The sequence below is a fragment of the Triturus cristatus genome, chromosome 10 (assembly GCF_964204655.1).
Source record: "Triturus cristatus chromosome 10, aTriCri1.1, whole genome shotgun sequence".
NCBI classification, from domain to species: domain Eukaryota; kingdom Metazoa; phylum Chordata; class Amphibia; order Caudata; family Salamandridae; genus Triturus; species Triturus cristatus.
The window spans coordinates 1,236,785,203-1,236,801,859 of record NC_140593.1 but is presented as its reverse complement, the minus strand read 5'-3'; the positions used below and the strand labels follow the sequence as shown (position 1 = coordinate 1,236,801,859).

General features: G+C 51.4%; 1 protein-coding gene across 5 annotated transcripts in view; it reads right to left on the bottom strand.

Moving 5' to 3' along the window:
* The window catches only part of HUWE1 (HECT, UBA and WWE domain containing E3 ubiquitin protein ligase 1), a 1,878,220-nt gene that overhangs the window by 859,447 nt on the left and 1,002,116 nt on the right, over nucleotides 1-16,657 (bottom strand). For all 5 annotated transcript variants that reach the window (XM_085629865.1, XM_085629862.1, XM_085629866.1 and 2 more), the window contains one exon: nucleotides 2,179-2,351. In XM_085629865.1, coding sequence (XP_085485991.1) covers nucleotides 2,179-2,351 — 173 coding nt within the window. The remainder of the gene's footprint in view (nucleotides 1-2,178; nucleotides 2,352-16,657) is intronic.

The window sequence follows — 16,657 nt, the reverse complement described above, 5'->3', positions numbered from 1 at the left end:
TTATCTGGCCAGGTCACAGAGAAGGAACTAGGGCGGACTCTGCTGGTTGAGTCCTGTGCCACCAGACTCTCTGGGGCAGAATGAAAGGCAGGATCACAAGGAGCTGGCCTATTGAAGTGCCACTTCTTGCTTGGAATTGAACAAAGTTTTGCTCAAGTGCCCATGAGGGTAACGGTAAGAATTCATTAAACGGTAGCAAAGGTTCCGAGGAAGATTGTCCGCTTTGCAGGACCTCTGGGATCTTAGTCTTTCCTTTGATTGAAGGTAGTTGCAAACCTAGAACTTCAGCCACCCTTCTACTTACCATGGTGAAGGACGCAGATTTTTCTGTCAAAGGCGCGGGTGACACCAGCCCGATGTCAAGAGAAGTATCCATTCCAATGGACTCTTATAAGTTTATATAGAATTTGTCCTACTTGAATAGCGGGGGAACACTCATTCCCACCACCATCGTAAAAAGCAGGTTGGTTCTGATCAGAGGCCGTCCCAAAGAGGTGTTGAATTACTGAAGGACGATCTATGTTCAAAGGCATTGTCTTGCCAGAGTCAAAAGAAACGTGGGCTCACACAGAAACTGAACTCGCACTGGGCTTCATTCTAAGTAGGGATGTATTCAGTTCAGAGTTGGGCAGAACTATGGGCACAACCTCTTCCTATAGCAGAGTCGCTTTAAGTTGCAGGAAGCAGCATGGATCATGGCATCTGGAATCTGCCACAGGGCTGGAGATAAACCGGATAGTGGTACCAAGGACCTATCCGGTACCAGTAACTCAATGGTAGGCCTCCATAGATGCGTGGGACGGAAAAGCACACAAGAGGGAACTTATAAAGTGCCAAAGATCCTTAAGACGTTTCCTTAAAGCACCTCAATTTGCTGCAGCATTGCTGACAGACCCGGAAACTCTGGTGAATTGAAACCCGTTGTGGAATAGGCTCGGCAATAGAGGACCAGGGGACAGCGACAACATGGTACCTTGACATCATTGTAACTTATCAGGAGAGTGATGAGACTGAGACCAGGCTTGCTTAGAACTCTTGCGAATTGTCTTTCATTTGGATCTACCTGAAGAGTTTGAGAGTAAAGATCTGTCACGGGAGTAGCCCCGAAAATGGGAGTGGGTACATGTCCTTGAGTTTAAGCAGGAGCGGAAGTACGTGAATTTCCGAAACGCTCTGAGAAGTACACCTTGGCTTCATACTCCTGGATTACTTTTTGAATCAGTGCACACTCTCCGTAAGACTTGGAATCATGGCCTGACCTTAGAAACCGGAGGCAAACCTCGTTGGGATCAGTCACACACATTTGTTTGCAACACTCCTTAAAAGGTTAATCGCCTGTGCTTTTAAGAAGTGACAATTTTTGTTGGAGACTGGAATAAGATTTGAGAAGAAAAATGCTTTTGAGACCACGAGAAAATGAGGAGCTACCTCCGGATCCACCCACAAAGACACGGAAAGAATGAAACAAATGTCATCTTGCCTGGTGGCACCTATATACTGCTCCAGGCATCTCTTCAAGTGCGGAGCAGAGACAAGACAGAGCCACACAACTTCACCTATTAGCGCGCAGAGGCTATGCTGAAAAATATTCCAGATCCACTCTGGCGCCTAGTGAGATTCAAAAAGTGAAGAATCTGGTTAGTAGTATCCATCACAAAATGCGAATAGTCATTAATCCATTTCACACTGCTGTCCCATTTCTCTGGCAATTTGCTAGCAGCAGATTAATATTTCCACCGATCAAAAAATAATTAAGTTATTTAACTTTGGCAATGTTTCTTATGACGGTTGCCTAAGGTCAGCAGAAATTGTGTCTGGAGGAATTCCTTTAGGAAATTTGCAAAACCATCAATCTACTAGAAATGGCTAATTGCCAAATATGAAAGAACCACATCTGGATAAATGTTAAGTACAAAAAATAAGAATTTTGTAACACAAGTCAAGGTATCTTTAAATCAAGTAGCACACTTGATGTCAATTCAATCTCAAAAGAGTGCTCCAAAGACAGCTCCATAGCCAATTTATCAATCGTATAATAAAACAGTGCAAGTTAATCTGAAACCGGTGAAAAATAATGTTCAGATAGGCAATGCTAGTGTGTCTCCATTAGCCAGAGCGCACACTAAACGCTGAGCTACATCAGAAGCAGAAAACCCTTAAAAAGTGCAGATACTACACCTGAGTCAGGCTGGCTGCTGTGGTTATCTCTGGCAGCACCCTGTGCATCCTGTTCAGACTTGTTCTTATTCGATGCACCTTTATTTCCGAAAAGGCTACTTGGCTGGTTCACAATACGTGAGAGTGTCTCCAAGGGCTTCAGCGCTGCATTGACAGTGTTCGCCATGTTGGGACTGAGAAAAAACAAGAGGCTCATTAGCACCGGCAATCACTAAGCCTACTCGCTGTATAAAAAGGGAACAGATGAAGAGTTGCAGGGTGGAATGTCCTCTGTTTCAAGATCTCTCAGACCAGCATGAACAAGGGATTAGCGCTTTATAACTCAGAAACGCGGAAAAAAACCAAATGTTCTATAAGGAAATTATAATTACTTGTAATTTTAGTTCTGCATAGTAAGTATTCTCACTGAAGTCATTAGCGTAGACTAGATTGAGGAATATATATCTACACACACACACACACACACACACACACACACACACACACACACACTTGGACGTACACACCCCAGTATTGAACAGTTCTGTGACACCTCCATAAGTCTGTAACAGGTCAGATTTAACGACATTTTTCTATAGAGCATTCAAATTAAAACCAGACCACATTCCAGCAATTAAGAGTATAAATGTGCTTTATGGCTAAAATAAATTTAAAACCTGGTCTAAATGCTGAGAAAACCGAAAGGAAAGGTGTCTGTCCAGTCAAACATGCAGTAGCTGTATCAGCCTATCCTACTTTTAAGGAAGTCTGCACCTTCCATTATCTAGCCTGCACTGCAAGTTTGTTTCAGTGTCAGTCCTTTCCGAACTGAAGAATATCATATCCCGTATGTAATGATGGACTGAAAGAATGAGTTACTTACCTTCGGTAACGATGTATCTGGTAGAGACACAGTCTAGCCGCAGATTCCTTAACTTAGAATATCCCCAGCCGTCTGACTGGATCCGGCAAACTTTTCGGAGCAGCACCTCTGCGCGCCGAGGAACTGAGTCAGTTTTCTTCGGGGAAACTTTTCTGTGCCACAACGCGGAGCCACCATGTAAGAAAGTAGCTCTATATATACTGCACCAAAGTGAGGTACAGTGTGTATAGATTCCAAGGTTTGGCAGAGGTTAAAGTTAGATATAACCTTACTCTCTAAAGTGGGAGCTTGGTCGAGCAGTAAGCATGAGCTGAGCCTGTCTGCAGCTTTCGGAACCATGTCCTTATAGCTGTTCTATGATATAGCCTACCATATACTCGTAAAGTGCCTTATAATCTTAAACGGTTATGGTAACTATGGTTTGGCTTTATCAAAACATGTCGTGTAAGGTGTCTAACACTTTGGAATAATACCCCCATACCATTTCTGGTGATGAGGATATTATTCCTCCCTTCTAGAGGGAGAGACATGTTAAAATCCTACTTTGCTGTTTAACTCTGACCAAAGCCTCAGCATCACAAAATGGATGCTGCTGCCACAGACACAAGTCTGACCTCCTGCTGCTGGGAGTGATCCTGGCAAGGGAGGCTTGGACAATAGGTTTCCTGCTTGGGGAGGTGCTAGCACCTCCCCAGACAGACTTTAGTGTATTGGGGCAGGGAGGGCTGAAAGGAATGAGACATGCCTGGGGCACACAAGGTGTCCCATGCATAGTCCAGTTCAAACCGGTGCTGGGGCACTCCAGCCCCAGTCCTGGCGCGAAACTGGACAAAGGGAATGGGGTGTAACCACCCTCCTCCCAGGTCCCACCCATAAGGCGTGACCTAGCAGGCAACCCAGCCCCCCAGATTAGTATAAGAGTGGTAGCTGGGCCCCAGGAGATTAGATTATCCTGAACCTGCAACTTGAACAGAAACTCTGGACCTTCGACATTCGACGAAAGAAGAAGACTGAAGAATCTCCCTTGTGGCCAAGGAGTGGCTACCCTGTGCAAACAGGCACCATCAAGAGACTTACCCTTTGCTTTGCTGAAGTTCTACGAGGGACCGACTGCAGAGCCCGACCAGAGCCTTGACTTCCAGACTTCTCCGACCCTGATCCACATCCACAGCAGAGCTGAGATCCGTGGAGGCGACGAGAGACGTGGGACCGGCTACCTGGGAAAAGTGGCGAGTATCTTCCAGCGCAGCTTCTGAGGTACCCTCGAAGTTGTGCACCGGGGATTGAGAAGCCCCAACCCCAAGCACCATCTGCACCGAAGATCAGCCCCCCACACTCCATGAGGCCTGCGTGGGGCCCTTCTGCATTTTCCTGCTTGCCGCGTCTGTCCGGTTGCTTGCCCGTGGGCTAGCGGCCTTTGCGACGACACACCTTTAACTCTTCACTGCTGGTTTGGCTCCTCCAGACTGGCTCCCGCTTCTTTGCAAAAGAGAAGCACCCAGACCTTCCTGGTCTGCACCAGAAGCAAGTCCTCCATTCTTCGTGGGTTCCGCTTGCCAAGGATTGGTGAGTCCTAGTTCGACTTCGCCGCCGACAGCAAGAGCCTTCGTGGGACAGCTCGCCCCCTGGTCCTGGTCGTCCTAGACGTCTCCTGGTACCCGTGGCTGCTGCGACAAGCTTCACCCTTCACCTGCAATCTTCACGACATCGCCTGGTTCCTTCCTGGTTCCACGTGGTCACTTGCTAGTGACCTTGACTCTGTCCCTTCTGCTTGCAGGTACGCTTCCTTCTTGATCCGGGTCTTGGGATCCACCGGACACTCTGCACTGACTGCCTGTCAGCAACTTTCCTTCAGGCATCCATAGAAGTCCACGACAAAACCTGACGCAAGTTCACACCTATGCACCCGCAGCCTGTGGGCTAGGTAACTTGGGTACTTCGCTGCTCACAAGGGTAGTGACTATCCTAGGGTCTAGTTTCCGAGTCTCTACTTCCTAGTTGCTCCAGAAGTGTCCTAAAACTGCTTATTTCAGAACTGTACTATTTCTATCGATTATACGCATTACGCGTGAGTGTATCTGAAAGAAACACGTTAGTTAGATTCCTCACCTTAGAATATCCCCAGGCGTCAGACTGGATCCGGAAGATTTTTCGCCAGCAATACCTCTTGCGCGTCGCTAGGCGTCGTCTGCGGCTCCGCGTCCGTCGTCGGCGTCGTGCGCCGGAATGACGTCGTCGGAGTACTTTGACGCCGCCCTCGCGAGCTGACGTCAGTTCTTCTTTTTTCCGCACCAGTAAGCGCCGATCCGGGAGAGCTACCCCTTTAGTCAATTTTTGACTAACTTTTTTGACTTTTTTTGGTCATTTCTCGACTCTGGTGCTGGTAGGATGCCTGGTTTCAAGGCCTGCGACGACTGTCACCGACTGATGTCGGTGACCGATCATCACCGCCGGTGCCTGTACTGCTCGTGCTCCGATTGTATGACCCTGACCTCGAAAGCTAGGCGGGAGCGGTCCCGCAAGCTTCTTGAGCTTCGCCACTCGGCTCCGCGCCGCTCTCGATCCCGGTCCAGGAGGAGGTCCAAGGATCGGTCGAGGAGCCGCACTTGACATCGTCACTCGTCTGGCTCGAAGTCTTCGGGTAAGTCGAGGCACTCCAAGAAGTCCAAGAAGCGACACCGCTCTTCGGACTCCCCTCGCCGGTCGCGCGACTCGGCAGAGGGTCCGGGTGGTTCCATCCCCGCTGCTCCGCAGGAGCCGCAGGCGCCGCACAAGTCCCCATACCCGAATCGGTCCCTGGGACTGACGCGACGCCGGCGGTCAGTGCCTTCCTCTCGGCCATGAGGAGCCTGGCCCCGCCGTCGACACCCGCTGGCGCGCCTTCGGGCCCCGCGGACTCGACTGGGCGACCTCGCGTGCCGGCGGCTCCGGCCCCGGCGCCGCAGGTCCCCAAGGGGCCCGAGCCTGGGCCCCCGTCGACACCGGTCGACCTAGTTACGCCTCCTCCGCCGGCGCTGACACCGATACCACCCCCGGCTCCGGTCGACGTCTATCCCCGGTTCAGCCCCTGTCCGGTCCCGACGCCGATGCGGCGGCGCCCGACGCTGCATCCGGCGCCGCTAGAGACACATATTGTCTATCGACCGGCTCCGATCATTCCTCCTGTTTACCAGGAATCTGATAAAGGCGACTGGGAGGGGTCTGATGACCCTATGGCCCTTCAGAGCCAACTTGCACAGGACTGGGCAGATGAACTGGGGGAGGCCAGTGGGTTGGATACCTCACCGGACACTGGATTCGTCTCTCCTCCGACTGTGGCTTCGGAGGAGGGTGCAGCTTTTTCTGTGGTGCTGCGCAAGGCGGCCGAAGCCCTTGGGCTTGAGCTGCCTGCCGTGGCTGTGAGGACTAACATCCTCACTGAGGTGCTTCAGTCTGCCGCATGCTCCACTGAGCCTCTGCTGCCATTCAATGAGGCCCTCACTGACGTTCTGCAGGGCACCTGGTCCAAGCCCTCCACAGTCCCTCCTGTGGATAGGAAAGTTGCCAGGCGCCACCGCCCTGCTCCGGGCGACCCAGTTTTCTGTCCCGACACCCCACCCCCGAGAGTCTGGTTATCCAGGCCTCTACCTCCCAATCCTCCTTCCCGTCCGCTCCTCCGGACCGGGATTCCAAGAGACTGGAACAGTTTGGTAAGAAGCTGTTCTCTTCGCTCAGTTTGGGCCTGCGGTCTTTGAACACCACTTGTCTCTTGGACCGTTATTCCCACTCTCTGTGGGATGCGGTGGAGGACGTGCTGCCACTGTGCCCGGAGGAGGCCCGGGCGCGGCTTTCCTCGGCCCTGGCCGATGGGAGAGATGCAGCGCGCCATGCAATCCGATGTGGGCTTGACACTACGGATTCGCTGGGTAGGGCGATTTCTACCACGGTGGCGCTTCGACGTCGTGCCTGGCTGCGGTCCACGTCTTTTTCAGGGGATGTCCAGAGCTCGCCTTTTTGGTGAGAAAGCTGACAGTGCCCTGGCTCGCTTCAAGGACTCCCGGGCTACGGCCACGTCCTTGGGCCTCTCGGCCCCGCGGCCACAAACTTCCGCTTTTCGCTCCTTTGGTGGCCAAGAAAGGGGCACCTCCTCACGTCCGCGTAGCCACCGGCCGCAGAACCAACCTGCACGCGGTCGCGGACGTGGTTTCCGCCGAGGCGGTACTGGAGGACGACGCGGTCAGTCCACATCCACCCCGGCAGCATCCGCCTCAAAGCCTTCCTAGTCCGAGCTTTCAGGCCCATTCCACGCCAGTGGGCGGCAGAGTTTGCCATCACCTGCTCCACTGGCATTCCATTACGTCGGACAGGTGGGTGCTGCAAATCGTCCGAAGGGGCTACTCCCTCCCCTTCGAGACGACCCCTCCAGCCATGCCACCGTAGCACCACCGTATCTCGGGGGATCATTTGAATCTTCTCCACGAGGAAGTTTCGGCCCTCTTGGCCAAGGGGGCCGTCGAGCGCGTTCCGAGCCCAGAAGTAGGTCGTGGTTGTTATTCCCACTACTTTCTGGTTCCCAAGAAGGGCAAAGGGGCCTACGCCCTATCTTGGACCTCCGGAACGTCAATGCCTTCCTCCGGAAGGAACGGTTCAAAATGTTAACTTTGGCTCAGGTTCTAGCTGCCCTCGACCCTGGAGACTGGATGGTAGCGTTGGACTTGATGGACGCATATTTCCACATCCCCGTCCTGCCGGCCCACTGGCGTTACCTGCGGTTCACGGTGGGCCAAGAGCACTTTCAGTTTACCGTGCTCCCCTTCGGCCTCACCAGTGCCCCTCGGGTGTTTACGAAAGTGATGGCGGTGGTGGCAGCTCATCTGCGCAGATCAGGGGTTCCAGTCTTTCCCTATCTCGACGACTGGTTGTTGAAGGCGGGCTCGCCCCAGACAGTCGTCTCCCACCTCCAGACTACGGCGGATCTCCTGCATTTGCTGGGGTTTTCCATCAACGTGCCGAAGTCACACCTGAGCCCCTCTCAGAAGCTCCTCTTCATCGGAGCGGTTCTCGATTCGGCGCAGTTCCGGGTTCATCCCCCGGAACAGCGGGTCCGGGATATACAGGCCCTGATTCCCATCTTTCGGCCTCTATCCCGGGTTTCGGTCAGGCTAGTGTTGCGGCTTCTGGGGCTGATGGCCTCCTGCATCCTACTAGTGCATCACGCCATGTGGCGCATGTGGGCTCTGCAGTGGGACCTGAAGTTTCAGTGGGCCCAGCATCACGGCAACCTGTCCGACCATGTCTTGATCTCGGAGGGCACTGCACAGCAGTTGCAGTGGTGGCTCACCGACCGCGATTGGGTCATGGGCAGAAGCCTCTCCCTTCCCCAACCGGAGCATGTCGTAGTGACGGATGCGTCCCTCCTGGTAAAATCTCAATTATTAGTGCAATGGCGACTACGCACGTGCGATACAGTTTTTTCACACTCTTCTGAATCCCGTTGGTTAGGGTACTGAAAGTATGGACGAGAGTTGCCGGTTACCTCCCAAACGGCTCAGACCAACTCCGAGGTACCGACGGAGAGGTAAGGAATCGCATTGCCTTACTATTATACCTAGACTGGCGAAACCGCGTATCGCACGTGCGTAGTCGCCATTGCACTAATAATTGAGATTTTACCTTCGGTGTTTTTATACTTATCAGGGGAAGTCATTATAGAGTTTATAACAGAGCGTATATAGGACATTTTGAATAGTTCCTATTTTTTAACTAAGAACCATCTACCTAGGGTTCACAGCTTTTCAATTTCCCCGCACTTTCTCTAATTCTTCAGGGCGGGGCCTCCTTCAAACCTGAGTCGATACCGGGTGAGGTGAGGTTTACTTCTCGTGCTAACCAGGTAAGCACTTGAGATTTGGTCACAATTCTTTGTGTGAGAGTATGTTCATTGATATTACCTTACTCTGTTTTCCTTGGTTTTCTGTATTTCTACAGATTTACTTTTATAGACTGAGTGCACGAAGGAGTTGTACACCGCAAAAGGTCGTATTTTTAACATACTCACTGTTCCTTTTTCACCATTCATTGTTGCAGTAGCAATAAATAATTTTTAGGTCCTGACGAAAGCCATTTGACCATGGGGTCAAGCAGGCTGAAACATGTCGACCACATTGTTAAACAGCCTATTTGTTAGAAGCTGTTTCTGCACCATTTTTAAATAAGGATTGGTAGGAATATCTTCCATTAAACTATCATTTTCTTCCTCCAACTCCTTTTTTAACATTTTCACTTTACTGCACTGCACTGTTTATATATCATTTCGGTATATACCTGCACATCTTGCCTTAGCTAGTGGCTTGGCTGTCTTCTTTCCTTCCCCCTTCCCGGGCCTTATTCAGGTGCTCTGGTTAACAACGTACCACGAATAACACTCCAGGATGGAGTGATTCATAGTGGTGGGAAGGTTGGATATCCAGATGATGACACTTACCAATCACTGGTTATTGATGGAAATCCTATATAACCATTCAGCACTCTAAGGTTCTTTTTCATACTCCACATCTATATCTATCTCTTTTGTGACCGTGCCTAACTTCTAGACTGACTGACTCCTTGTTGTATTATTCACTGAATGGGGGATTGAGTCTGTCTAGGTCTTTAAACTTTCCCTCGGACCCTTCCTTCCCTTTTTTCTGATCACAAAATGGATGCCACTGCCACAGACACGGGTTGGGCCTCCTGCTGCTGACTGAAACTCCGGCAGGCCTGGACAATAGGTTTCCTGTCACGAGGAGATGTAACCACCTCCCTAGACACTGCCTGGGGCACACAAGGTGTCCCTGTGCAAAGCCCGGTTCAAACTGGTTGCAGGGGCACTCAGTCCCTAGGACTTTAGATTACCCTGGACGAACCTCTGAAACATATATCCTGGACCTTCGACTTTCTAACGCGACTAGAAGACGGAAGAAATCTCTCTTGGGGTCAAGGAGTGACTCCCCTGCTTGGCAGGCACCAAAGAAGCAACTGAGCGGTCTGCATTGCTGAAGCTCCCGCCGGACGCCAAAGTCTCTGCATCACCAGAGGTGGATTTCCAGACTTCCCGCGAGGCAATCCTGAGTCCACAGCAAAGCTGAGGCCTGTGGTTAACGTGGAACCGTGACCCCTGGACACCGTGAACTTCTGCAGCAACAACACCTTCCTGGTCGTCCTCGGAGTTGTGCTTTGGACTCAGAGTAGCCCCTGCCTTGAGCACTTCCTGCACCTAAGATTGTTAGCCTCCACTCCACGAGTGACCCGTGGGCAGGCTCCAAGTGGGACCGCTCGAGGCTCCTTCACGATCACTAGCCCGTTGGCTAGCAGTTCCCCACGAAGGCAACTCCACTTCTAACTGTGATTTTCTGGTTGCTCCAGACTTGTGCTTACTTACCCTCGCTGGGTGAGTCCATCAGACCTTGCTGGTCTGCCCCGCAGTCCTTTCTCTGATTTCCTGAGACTTGCCGTTGCCAAGGCTTGTTTGGTCCTTTCTGGTTGCCGACACCGCAGCACTCGACAGACTACGTGGGACAGCTCAAATCCGGCTCGTGGACTTCGACGCCTCCTGGACCTCGTGGCTGAAGAGTATGGACACCAGACAACTCACCTGAAGCACCCATCTGTGGGCATTGGTCCATCCTGCCCTAGGTCACTGGCAAGTGACCCAGACTGTCCTCACTGCTTTCAGGTTCCTTACATCCTAGATCCAGGCTTGGATCTCTCCGAACACTTCTCTTCTCGGCAGCAGCAGTTCTTTGCAGGCTTCCATTGGAATCGACGACGCGACCCGACACCAAAAGGCACCTATGCACCAGACTTCCCTGGGTGAGGTGAACAAGTTACTTACCTTCGGTAACGCTTTTTCTGGTGGATACAGTATCTGCCTGTGGATTCCTCACCTTGTGAATATCCCCTGCGCCAGCATTCCACAGAACTTGTTTCCCCAGCTCTCTACGCCGACGTGGACGTCATAATGCATCGGCTCTGCTCGCGACTCCGTATGACGTCACCGGAGCCATTAGAGAGCCACGTCGGCGTGATGACGTCAGTTCCACCCATTTTTTCCGTGCCTCTGAGGCGAACAGGTGGACCAACGACAGATTCAAAGTATACGCAGTATACAATATTCAAATCAAATACACATAGTACATATACAAAAGGAAAGCTAAAGAAAACAAGCATTTCCTACCAATGTACCAGAAAGAAAGAAGCCACAAAGTATAACAACATCTCAAGCAAGACATCTTTTAAGATATACAAAGGTGGACAACGGGGAGGCGGTGGGTCAGTGAGGAATCCACAGGCAGATACTGTATCCACCAGAAAAAGTGTTACCGAAGGTAAGTAACTTGTTCTTCTGATGGATACATCTGCCAGTGGATTCCTCACCTTGTGAATAGATTTCCACAGCAGTCCCACTCCCGGAGGAGGGTGTCCACCTTCCTATACCAAGAAATCTTGCAAGACAGAGCGCGCAAAGTGGCCCTCCCTCCTCATCTCAGAATCTAAGCAATAATGCTTTGCAAAAGTATGGAGGGAGGCCCAAGTCGCGGCTTTACAAATGTCTGCCACAGGAACACCCCGGGCCAAAGCAGATGTAGAAGACTTCGCTCTAGTTGAATGAGCTCTAATACCCTCGGGAGGAACCTTACCAGCAAGGGCGTAGCAGATCTTGATGGCCAGGATGATCCATCTGGACAGAGTGCGCTTGTGCACAGATTTTCCTTTAGAATGTCCAACATAGCCCACGAAGAGCTGATCGTCTAAACGAAAGTCGTTCGTTCTGTCCAAAGTAAAAGCTCACAGCTCTTTTTGGGTCCAGACGATGAAGTCGTTCCTCCTCCTTGGAGGGATGAGGAGGTGGATAAAAAATAGGGAGAGTAATAGACTGCCCCAGATGAAAGGGAGTAACTACCTTAGGTTGGAAAGCAGCCCTGGTCCTGAGTACCATCCTTTCAGCATGCAAGTATAAAAACGGGGGTTTTGAACTAAGAGCTTGAAGCTCACTCACCCTCCTTGCCGAGGTTATGGCTACAAGAAAGACCGTCTTAAAAGACAACAGCCTCAAAGGGCAACTATTAAGGGGCTCAAAAGGGGACCCCATCAAGAAAGTTAAGACAAGATTAAGGTCCCACTGTGGCATTACAAAAGGAGTAGGTGGGAACCTATTAGTAAGACCTTTGATAAATCTTAATACAATAGGAGATTTAAATAAAGACGGCTGATCTGGAAGACACAGAAAAGCCGATAAGGCCGATAGATAGCCCTTAACCGTGGCCACAGCACAGCCCTGTTGAGTCAAGGTAAGAGCAAACTGAAGCACATTGGAAAGATGGGCTTTTAAAGGGTCAACGGATCTCTCTCCACACCATTTAACAAAAGACCACCTATATGAGTAAATGGACTTGGTGGAGTGTCGCCTGGCCGATAAAATAACATCCACCACATCAGGCGGGAGAGAGAAGGAATTCAGGTTGCCCCATTCAATCTCCAGGCATGAAGGTGTGAGCTCTGGAGGTGGGGGTGTAGAACCTGCCCCTCCGACTGCGAGAGGAGGTCTGCCCTCAGAGGGAGACGGAGCGGAGGGCAAGAGGAGAGGTGGAGAAGATCTGTGTACCACACCCTTCTTGGCCAATCCGGGGTGACCAAAATATCTTGGGCCCGGTCTTGGCGAATCTTCCTCAGAACCCAAGGAATCAAAGGTATGGGAGGAAACGCGTAAAGGAGTTCTGAGCCCCAATTCAACTGAAACGCGTCCCCCAACGCCCCCAGCATAGGAAACTGGAGACTGCAGAATGACGGGCAATGCGCGTTCTCGCGGGTGGCAAATAGGTCCATCCGAGGAGTTCCCCACGTCCGAAAGACGTGACGAACCACTTCCGGATGAAGCCTCCACTCGTGGTCGGCGGAGAACTGCCGACTGAGACTGTCCGCACGTACGTTTAGCACCCCGGCCAGATTTGCCATCAAGCAAATCCGATGATCCTGAACCCAGGACCAAAGCCGTAACGCCTCCTTGCAGACGAAACGACCCTACTCCTCCCTGCTTGTTGACATACCACATCGCGGTAGTGTTCCCGTCAGAACTTGAAACGACTGGCCGCGAAGGGAAGGGAGGAAGGCCTTGAGAGCCAAACGAATCGCCCGCAATTCCAGAAGGTTGATGTGAAGCAACCTTCCCTCTGGAGACCAAAGACCTTTGATCTCCAGATCCCCCAGATGCGCACCCCACCCTAAAGTGGATGCATCCGTTATCACTGTGGCCACCGATGGAGGTAGATGAAAGGGCTTTCCTTGAGACAGACTGCCCTCCACGCTCCACCAAGATAGATCCGCTGCAGCTTCTATGGAGATCCTCACAGACTCCCTGAGATCTCCTTTGTGCTGATACCACTGCCTGCGAAGGCTCCACTGGAGCGCCCTCATGTGCCAGCGTGCATGGTTGACCAACAGAATGCAAGAGGCGACCAGACCGAGCCGACGAAGGACCTTCAGAACTGGAACAACCGCTCCATTTTGGAATAAAGGGATCATCTCCTGAATGTCGAGAATTCTTTGAGGAGGAGGAAATGCTCGACACACAGTAGTGTCCAGTACCACCCCTATGAACAGGTTGCGTTCAGAGGGCACCAGGTGAGATTTGGGCACATTGATTGAAAAACCCATGTCGAATAACAGCTGAGATGTTACCTGCAGATGATTCTGCACCATCTCCGGGGACTTCGCTTTCAGAAGCCAGTCGTCCAGGTATGGAAAAAACTGGAATCCCCGACCTCCTGAGATGAGCAGCCACCACTGCCATCACCTTCGTGAAGACTCGAGGTGCGGTAGAAAGACCAAACTGGAGGACCGCAAACTGGTAGTGTTGCGACCCAACCGTAAAACGGAGATACTTACTGTGCGACTTCAGGATTGGGATGTGGAAATACGCATCCTGCAAGTCGATTGACACCATCCAGTCTCCTTGCTGCAACGCTTGAAGAACCTGCGCAAGGGTCAGCATCTTGAATGTCTCCTGTTTCAGGTAAAAATTCAAGACTCTGAGGTCCAGGATTGGACGCAATCTGCCGTCCTTTTTGGGAATCAGGAAATACCAGGAGTAGCATCCATGACCCCTTTCCTGCTCCGGAACCACCTCTATCGCACCTTTTTGTAACAAAGTAAGAACCTCTTTCTGCAGAAGAAGCAGATGGTCTTCCGAGCAAAAACCCTGGCAAGGAGGGTAAGGGGGAGGAAACTCCTGAAAGGGAAGGGCGTACCCAGTCTCCACAAGGTTTAAAACCCAAAGGTCGGTCGTAATATATCCAACCTCACAGAAAGTGGGACACCCGACCCCCTAGAGGTCTCACATGATCTAGGATGGGGGGGGGATCTAGGGCTGCTTCCCTGAAGCTTCATTGGGTGTGGAGGAGGCAGATGATGAAGACTGGTTGCGGCCAGAACCTCTCCGTCCCCTTTGCCTTCCTCTATACGACCTATAGAGGGGATTCTGCTGCTGCTGAGCTTGCCGGAAGGAATGAAATGAGCATCTCCCAAAGCTTCTAAAATTTCCTAAGACCAAATCCCTTAGCAGGAGAGTCTGTAGTCCCAAAGATTTCGCCGTAACCCTGCTATCTTTAAATCTTTGCAAGGCAGAATCAGCCTTCTTGCCAAAAAGTTTTTCTCCATCAAAAGGCAAGTCTACCAAAGTGGCTTGAACATCAGTAGAGAAGCCAGAAGAACGAAGCCACGCTTGCCTCCTAGTGGCAATCGAAGACCCCATTATCCTTGCCACAGAATCAGCCGTGTCTAGTCCCGACTGAATTACCTGCCTTGCAGCAGCCTGAGTGTCAGTGACCACCTCCATAAAAGAAGCTCTCTCTCCTTCTGGCAGCTTAGGGGCTAATAATTTCATAGAGTCCATCAGTGCATCAACGTAGCACCCTAGTAAACAAGTGGCATTAGTAGATTTAAGCGCCATGCTCCCTGAAGAAAAGACCTTTATGGCTGCTTGATCAGTCTTTTTAGAATCCCTATCCGCAGGAGTCTGAGGGAAGGTGCCTGAAGAATGCTTCGAGCATGAAGCTTGCACCACAAGGCTATCTGGAGAAGGGTGGGAAGAAAGAAAGATTGGATCTCCCGGAGCCACCCTATACCTTCTTGCCACTTGTCTGGAGACTGCAGGCGAAGAGAGTGGCTTACGCCAAACATCCATTACAGGCTCTAAGATAGCCTCATTAAAAGGCAACAAGGGCTCAACATTCGAAGTTGGTGAATGCAGGACTTCAGTTAGGAGGTTTGGCTTATATTCAGCAGAGGGTAACTGCACGTCCAGCAACTCTGCGGCCTTCTTGATAACTGAATGATAGGGGGCCAATTCTTGTGGTGGCGAAGACCTAGTCGAAGAATGCTCCCACTCCGGATTGGTATCAAGACCACTAGCATCCTGAATGCCCTCAGTCATCAAAAGATGCATCCACCTCACCTTCTTCCACTTCCACCCTATAACGCTCCTCTTCCAAGACTCTCTGGGCCTCGCTCCTTGAACGGATCCGAGGATCCGGCGTCGGTGGCAACGTACGCAGAGTCGGTGGAACTGAACGTGGAGTCGGCGGCGCCGGGCACGGAGCCCAAGGAGTCGGCAACAGCGTCGAGGAAGGCTTCGAAGAAGGCCGCTCCAGACGAAGTCGAGATGGACCACCAGACGGCGCCGGAAACTGCCACGAAGGAGCCATCTGCAAAAAGGGTATTAACGGGGCCTAAGCATAATGCTGCGGCACTCCCAAGGTGTATGCCATAGGACCCACGTGACCAGATGGTGCGCCGGATGGGAAGGCAGCCCGTTGAAAAATCCCATACATCGCATTAAGAAAATGCGTCGAATCCGCATCCGGCGCCGGGAACTGCAGATAAGGGATTGATTCTGAATCCGGTCGAGGAGTACCCAGAACCGGAGCCGAAGAACAAGTTACTTACCTTCGGTAACGATGTATCTGTAAGAAACATTAGTTAGTTAGATTCCTCACCTTAGAATATCCCCAGGCGTCAGACTGGATCCGGCAGATTTTTCGTCAGCAATAACCCTTGCGCGTCGCTAGGCGTCGTCTGCGGCTCCGCGTCCGTCGTCGGCGTCGTGCGCCGGAAAGACGGAGTACTTAGCCGCCGCCCTCGCGCGCTGACGTCAGTTCTTGTACATAGCTTTCCGCGCCAGGAACGCAGAGCCATGCAAAGACCGACACTGGTGCCAAAAATACAATCTAGGGGCCTGAAAAGGATAACCTTAACCCTAGATGTCAGTTCGCAGAACGGGGAGGATGGGTGGGTCGGTGAGGAATCTAACTAACTAATGTTTCTTACAGATACATCGTTACCGAAGGTAAGTAACTTGTTCATCTGAAAGAAACACGTTAGATTCCTCACCTTAGAATAGATACCCAAGCAATACCATCCCCGGTGGTGGGTCTGCGAACCAAGATCACACCAGAAAGTCCTGGAGGACAGAACGGCCAAAGAAGCCATCCCTCCGGACTTGGCTGTCAAGGCAATAATGCCTGGCAAACGTGTGTAGCGAAGCCTGTAGGAGAGTAGGGTCTGCTTTCTATGTTCACCCCCACTTTTTGCTTTTGCTTTACT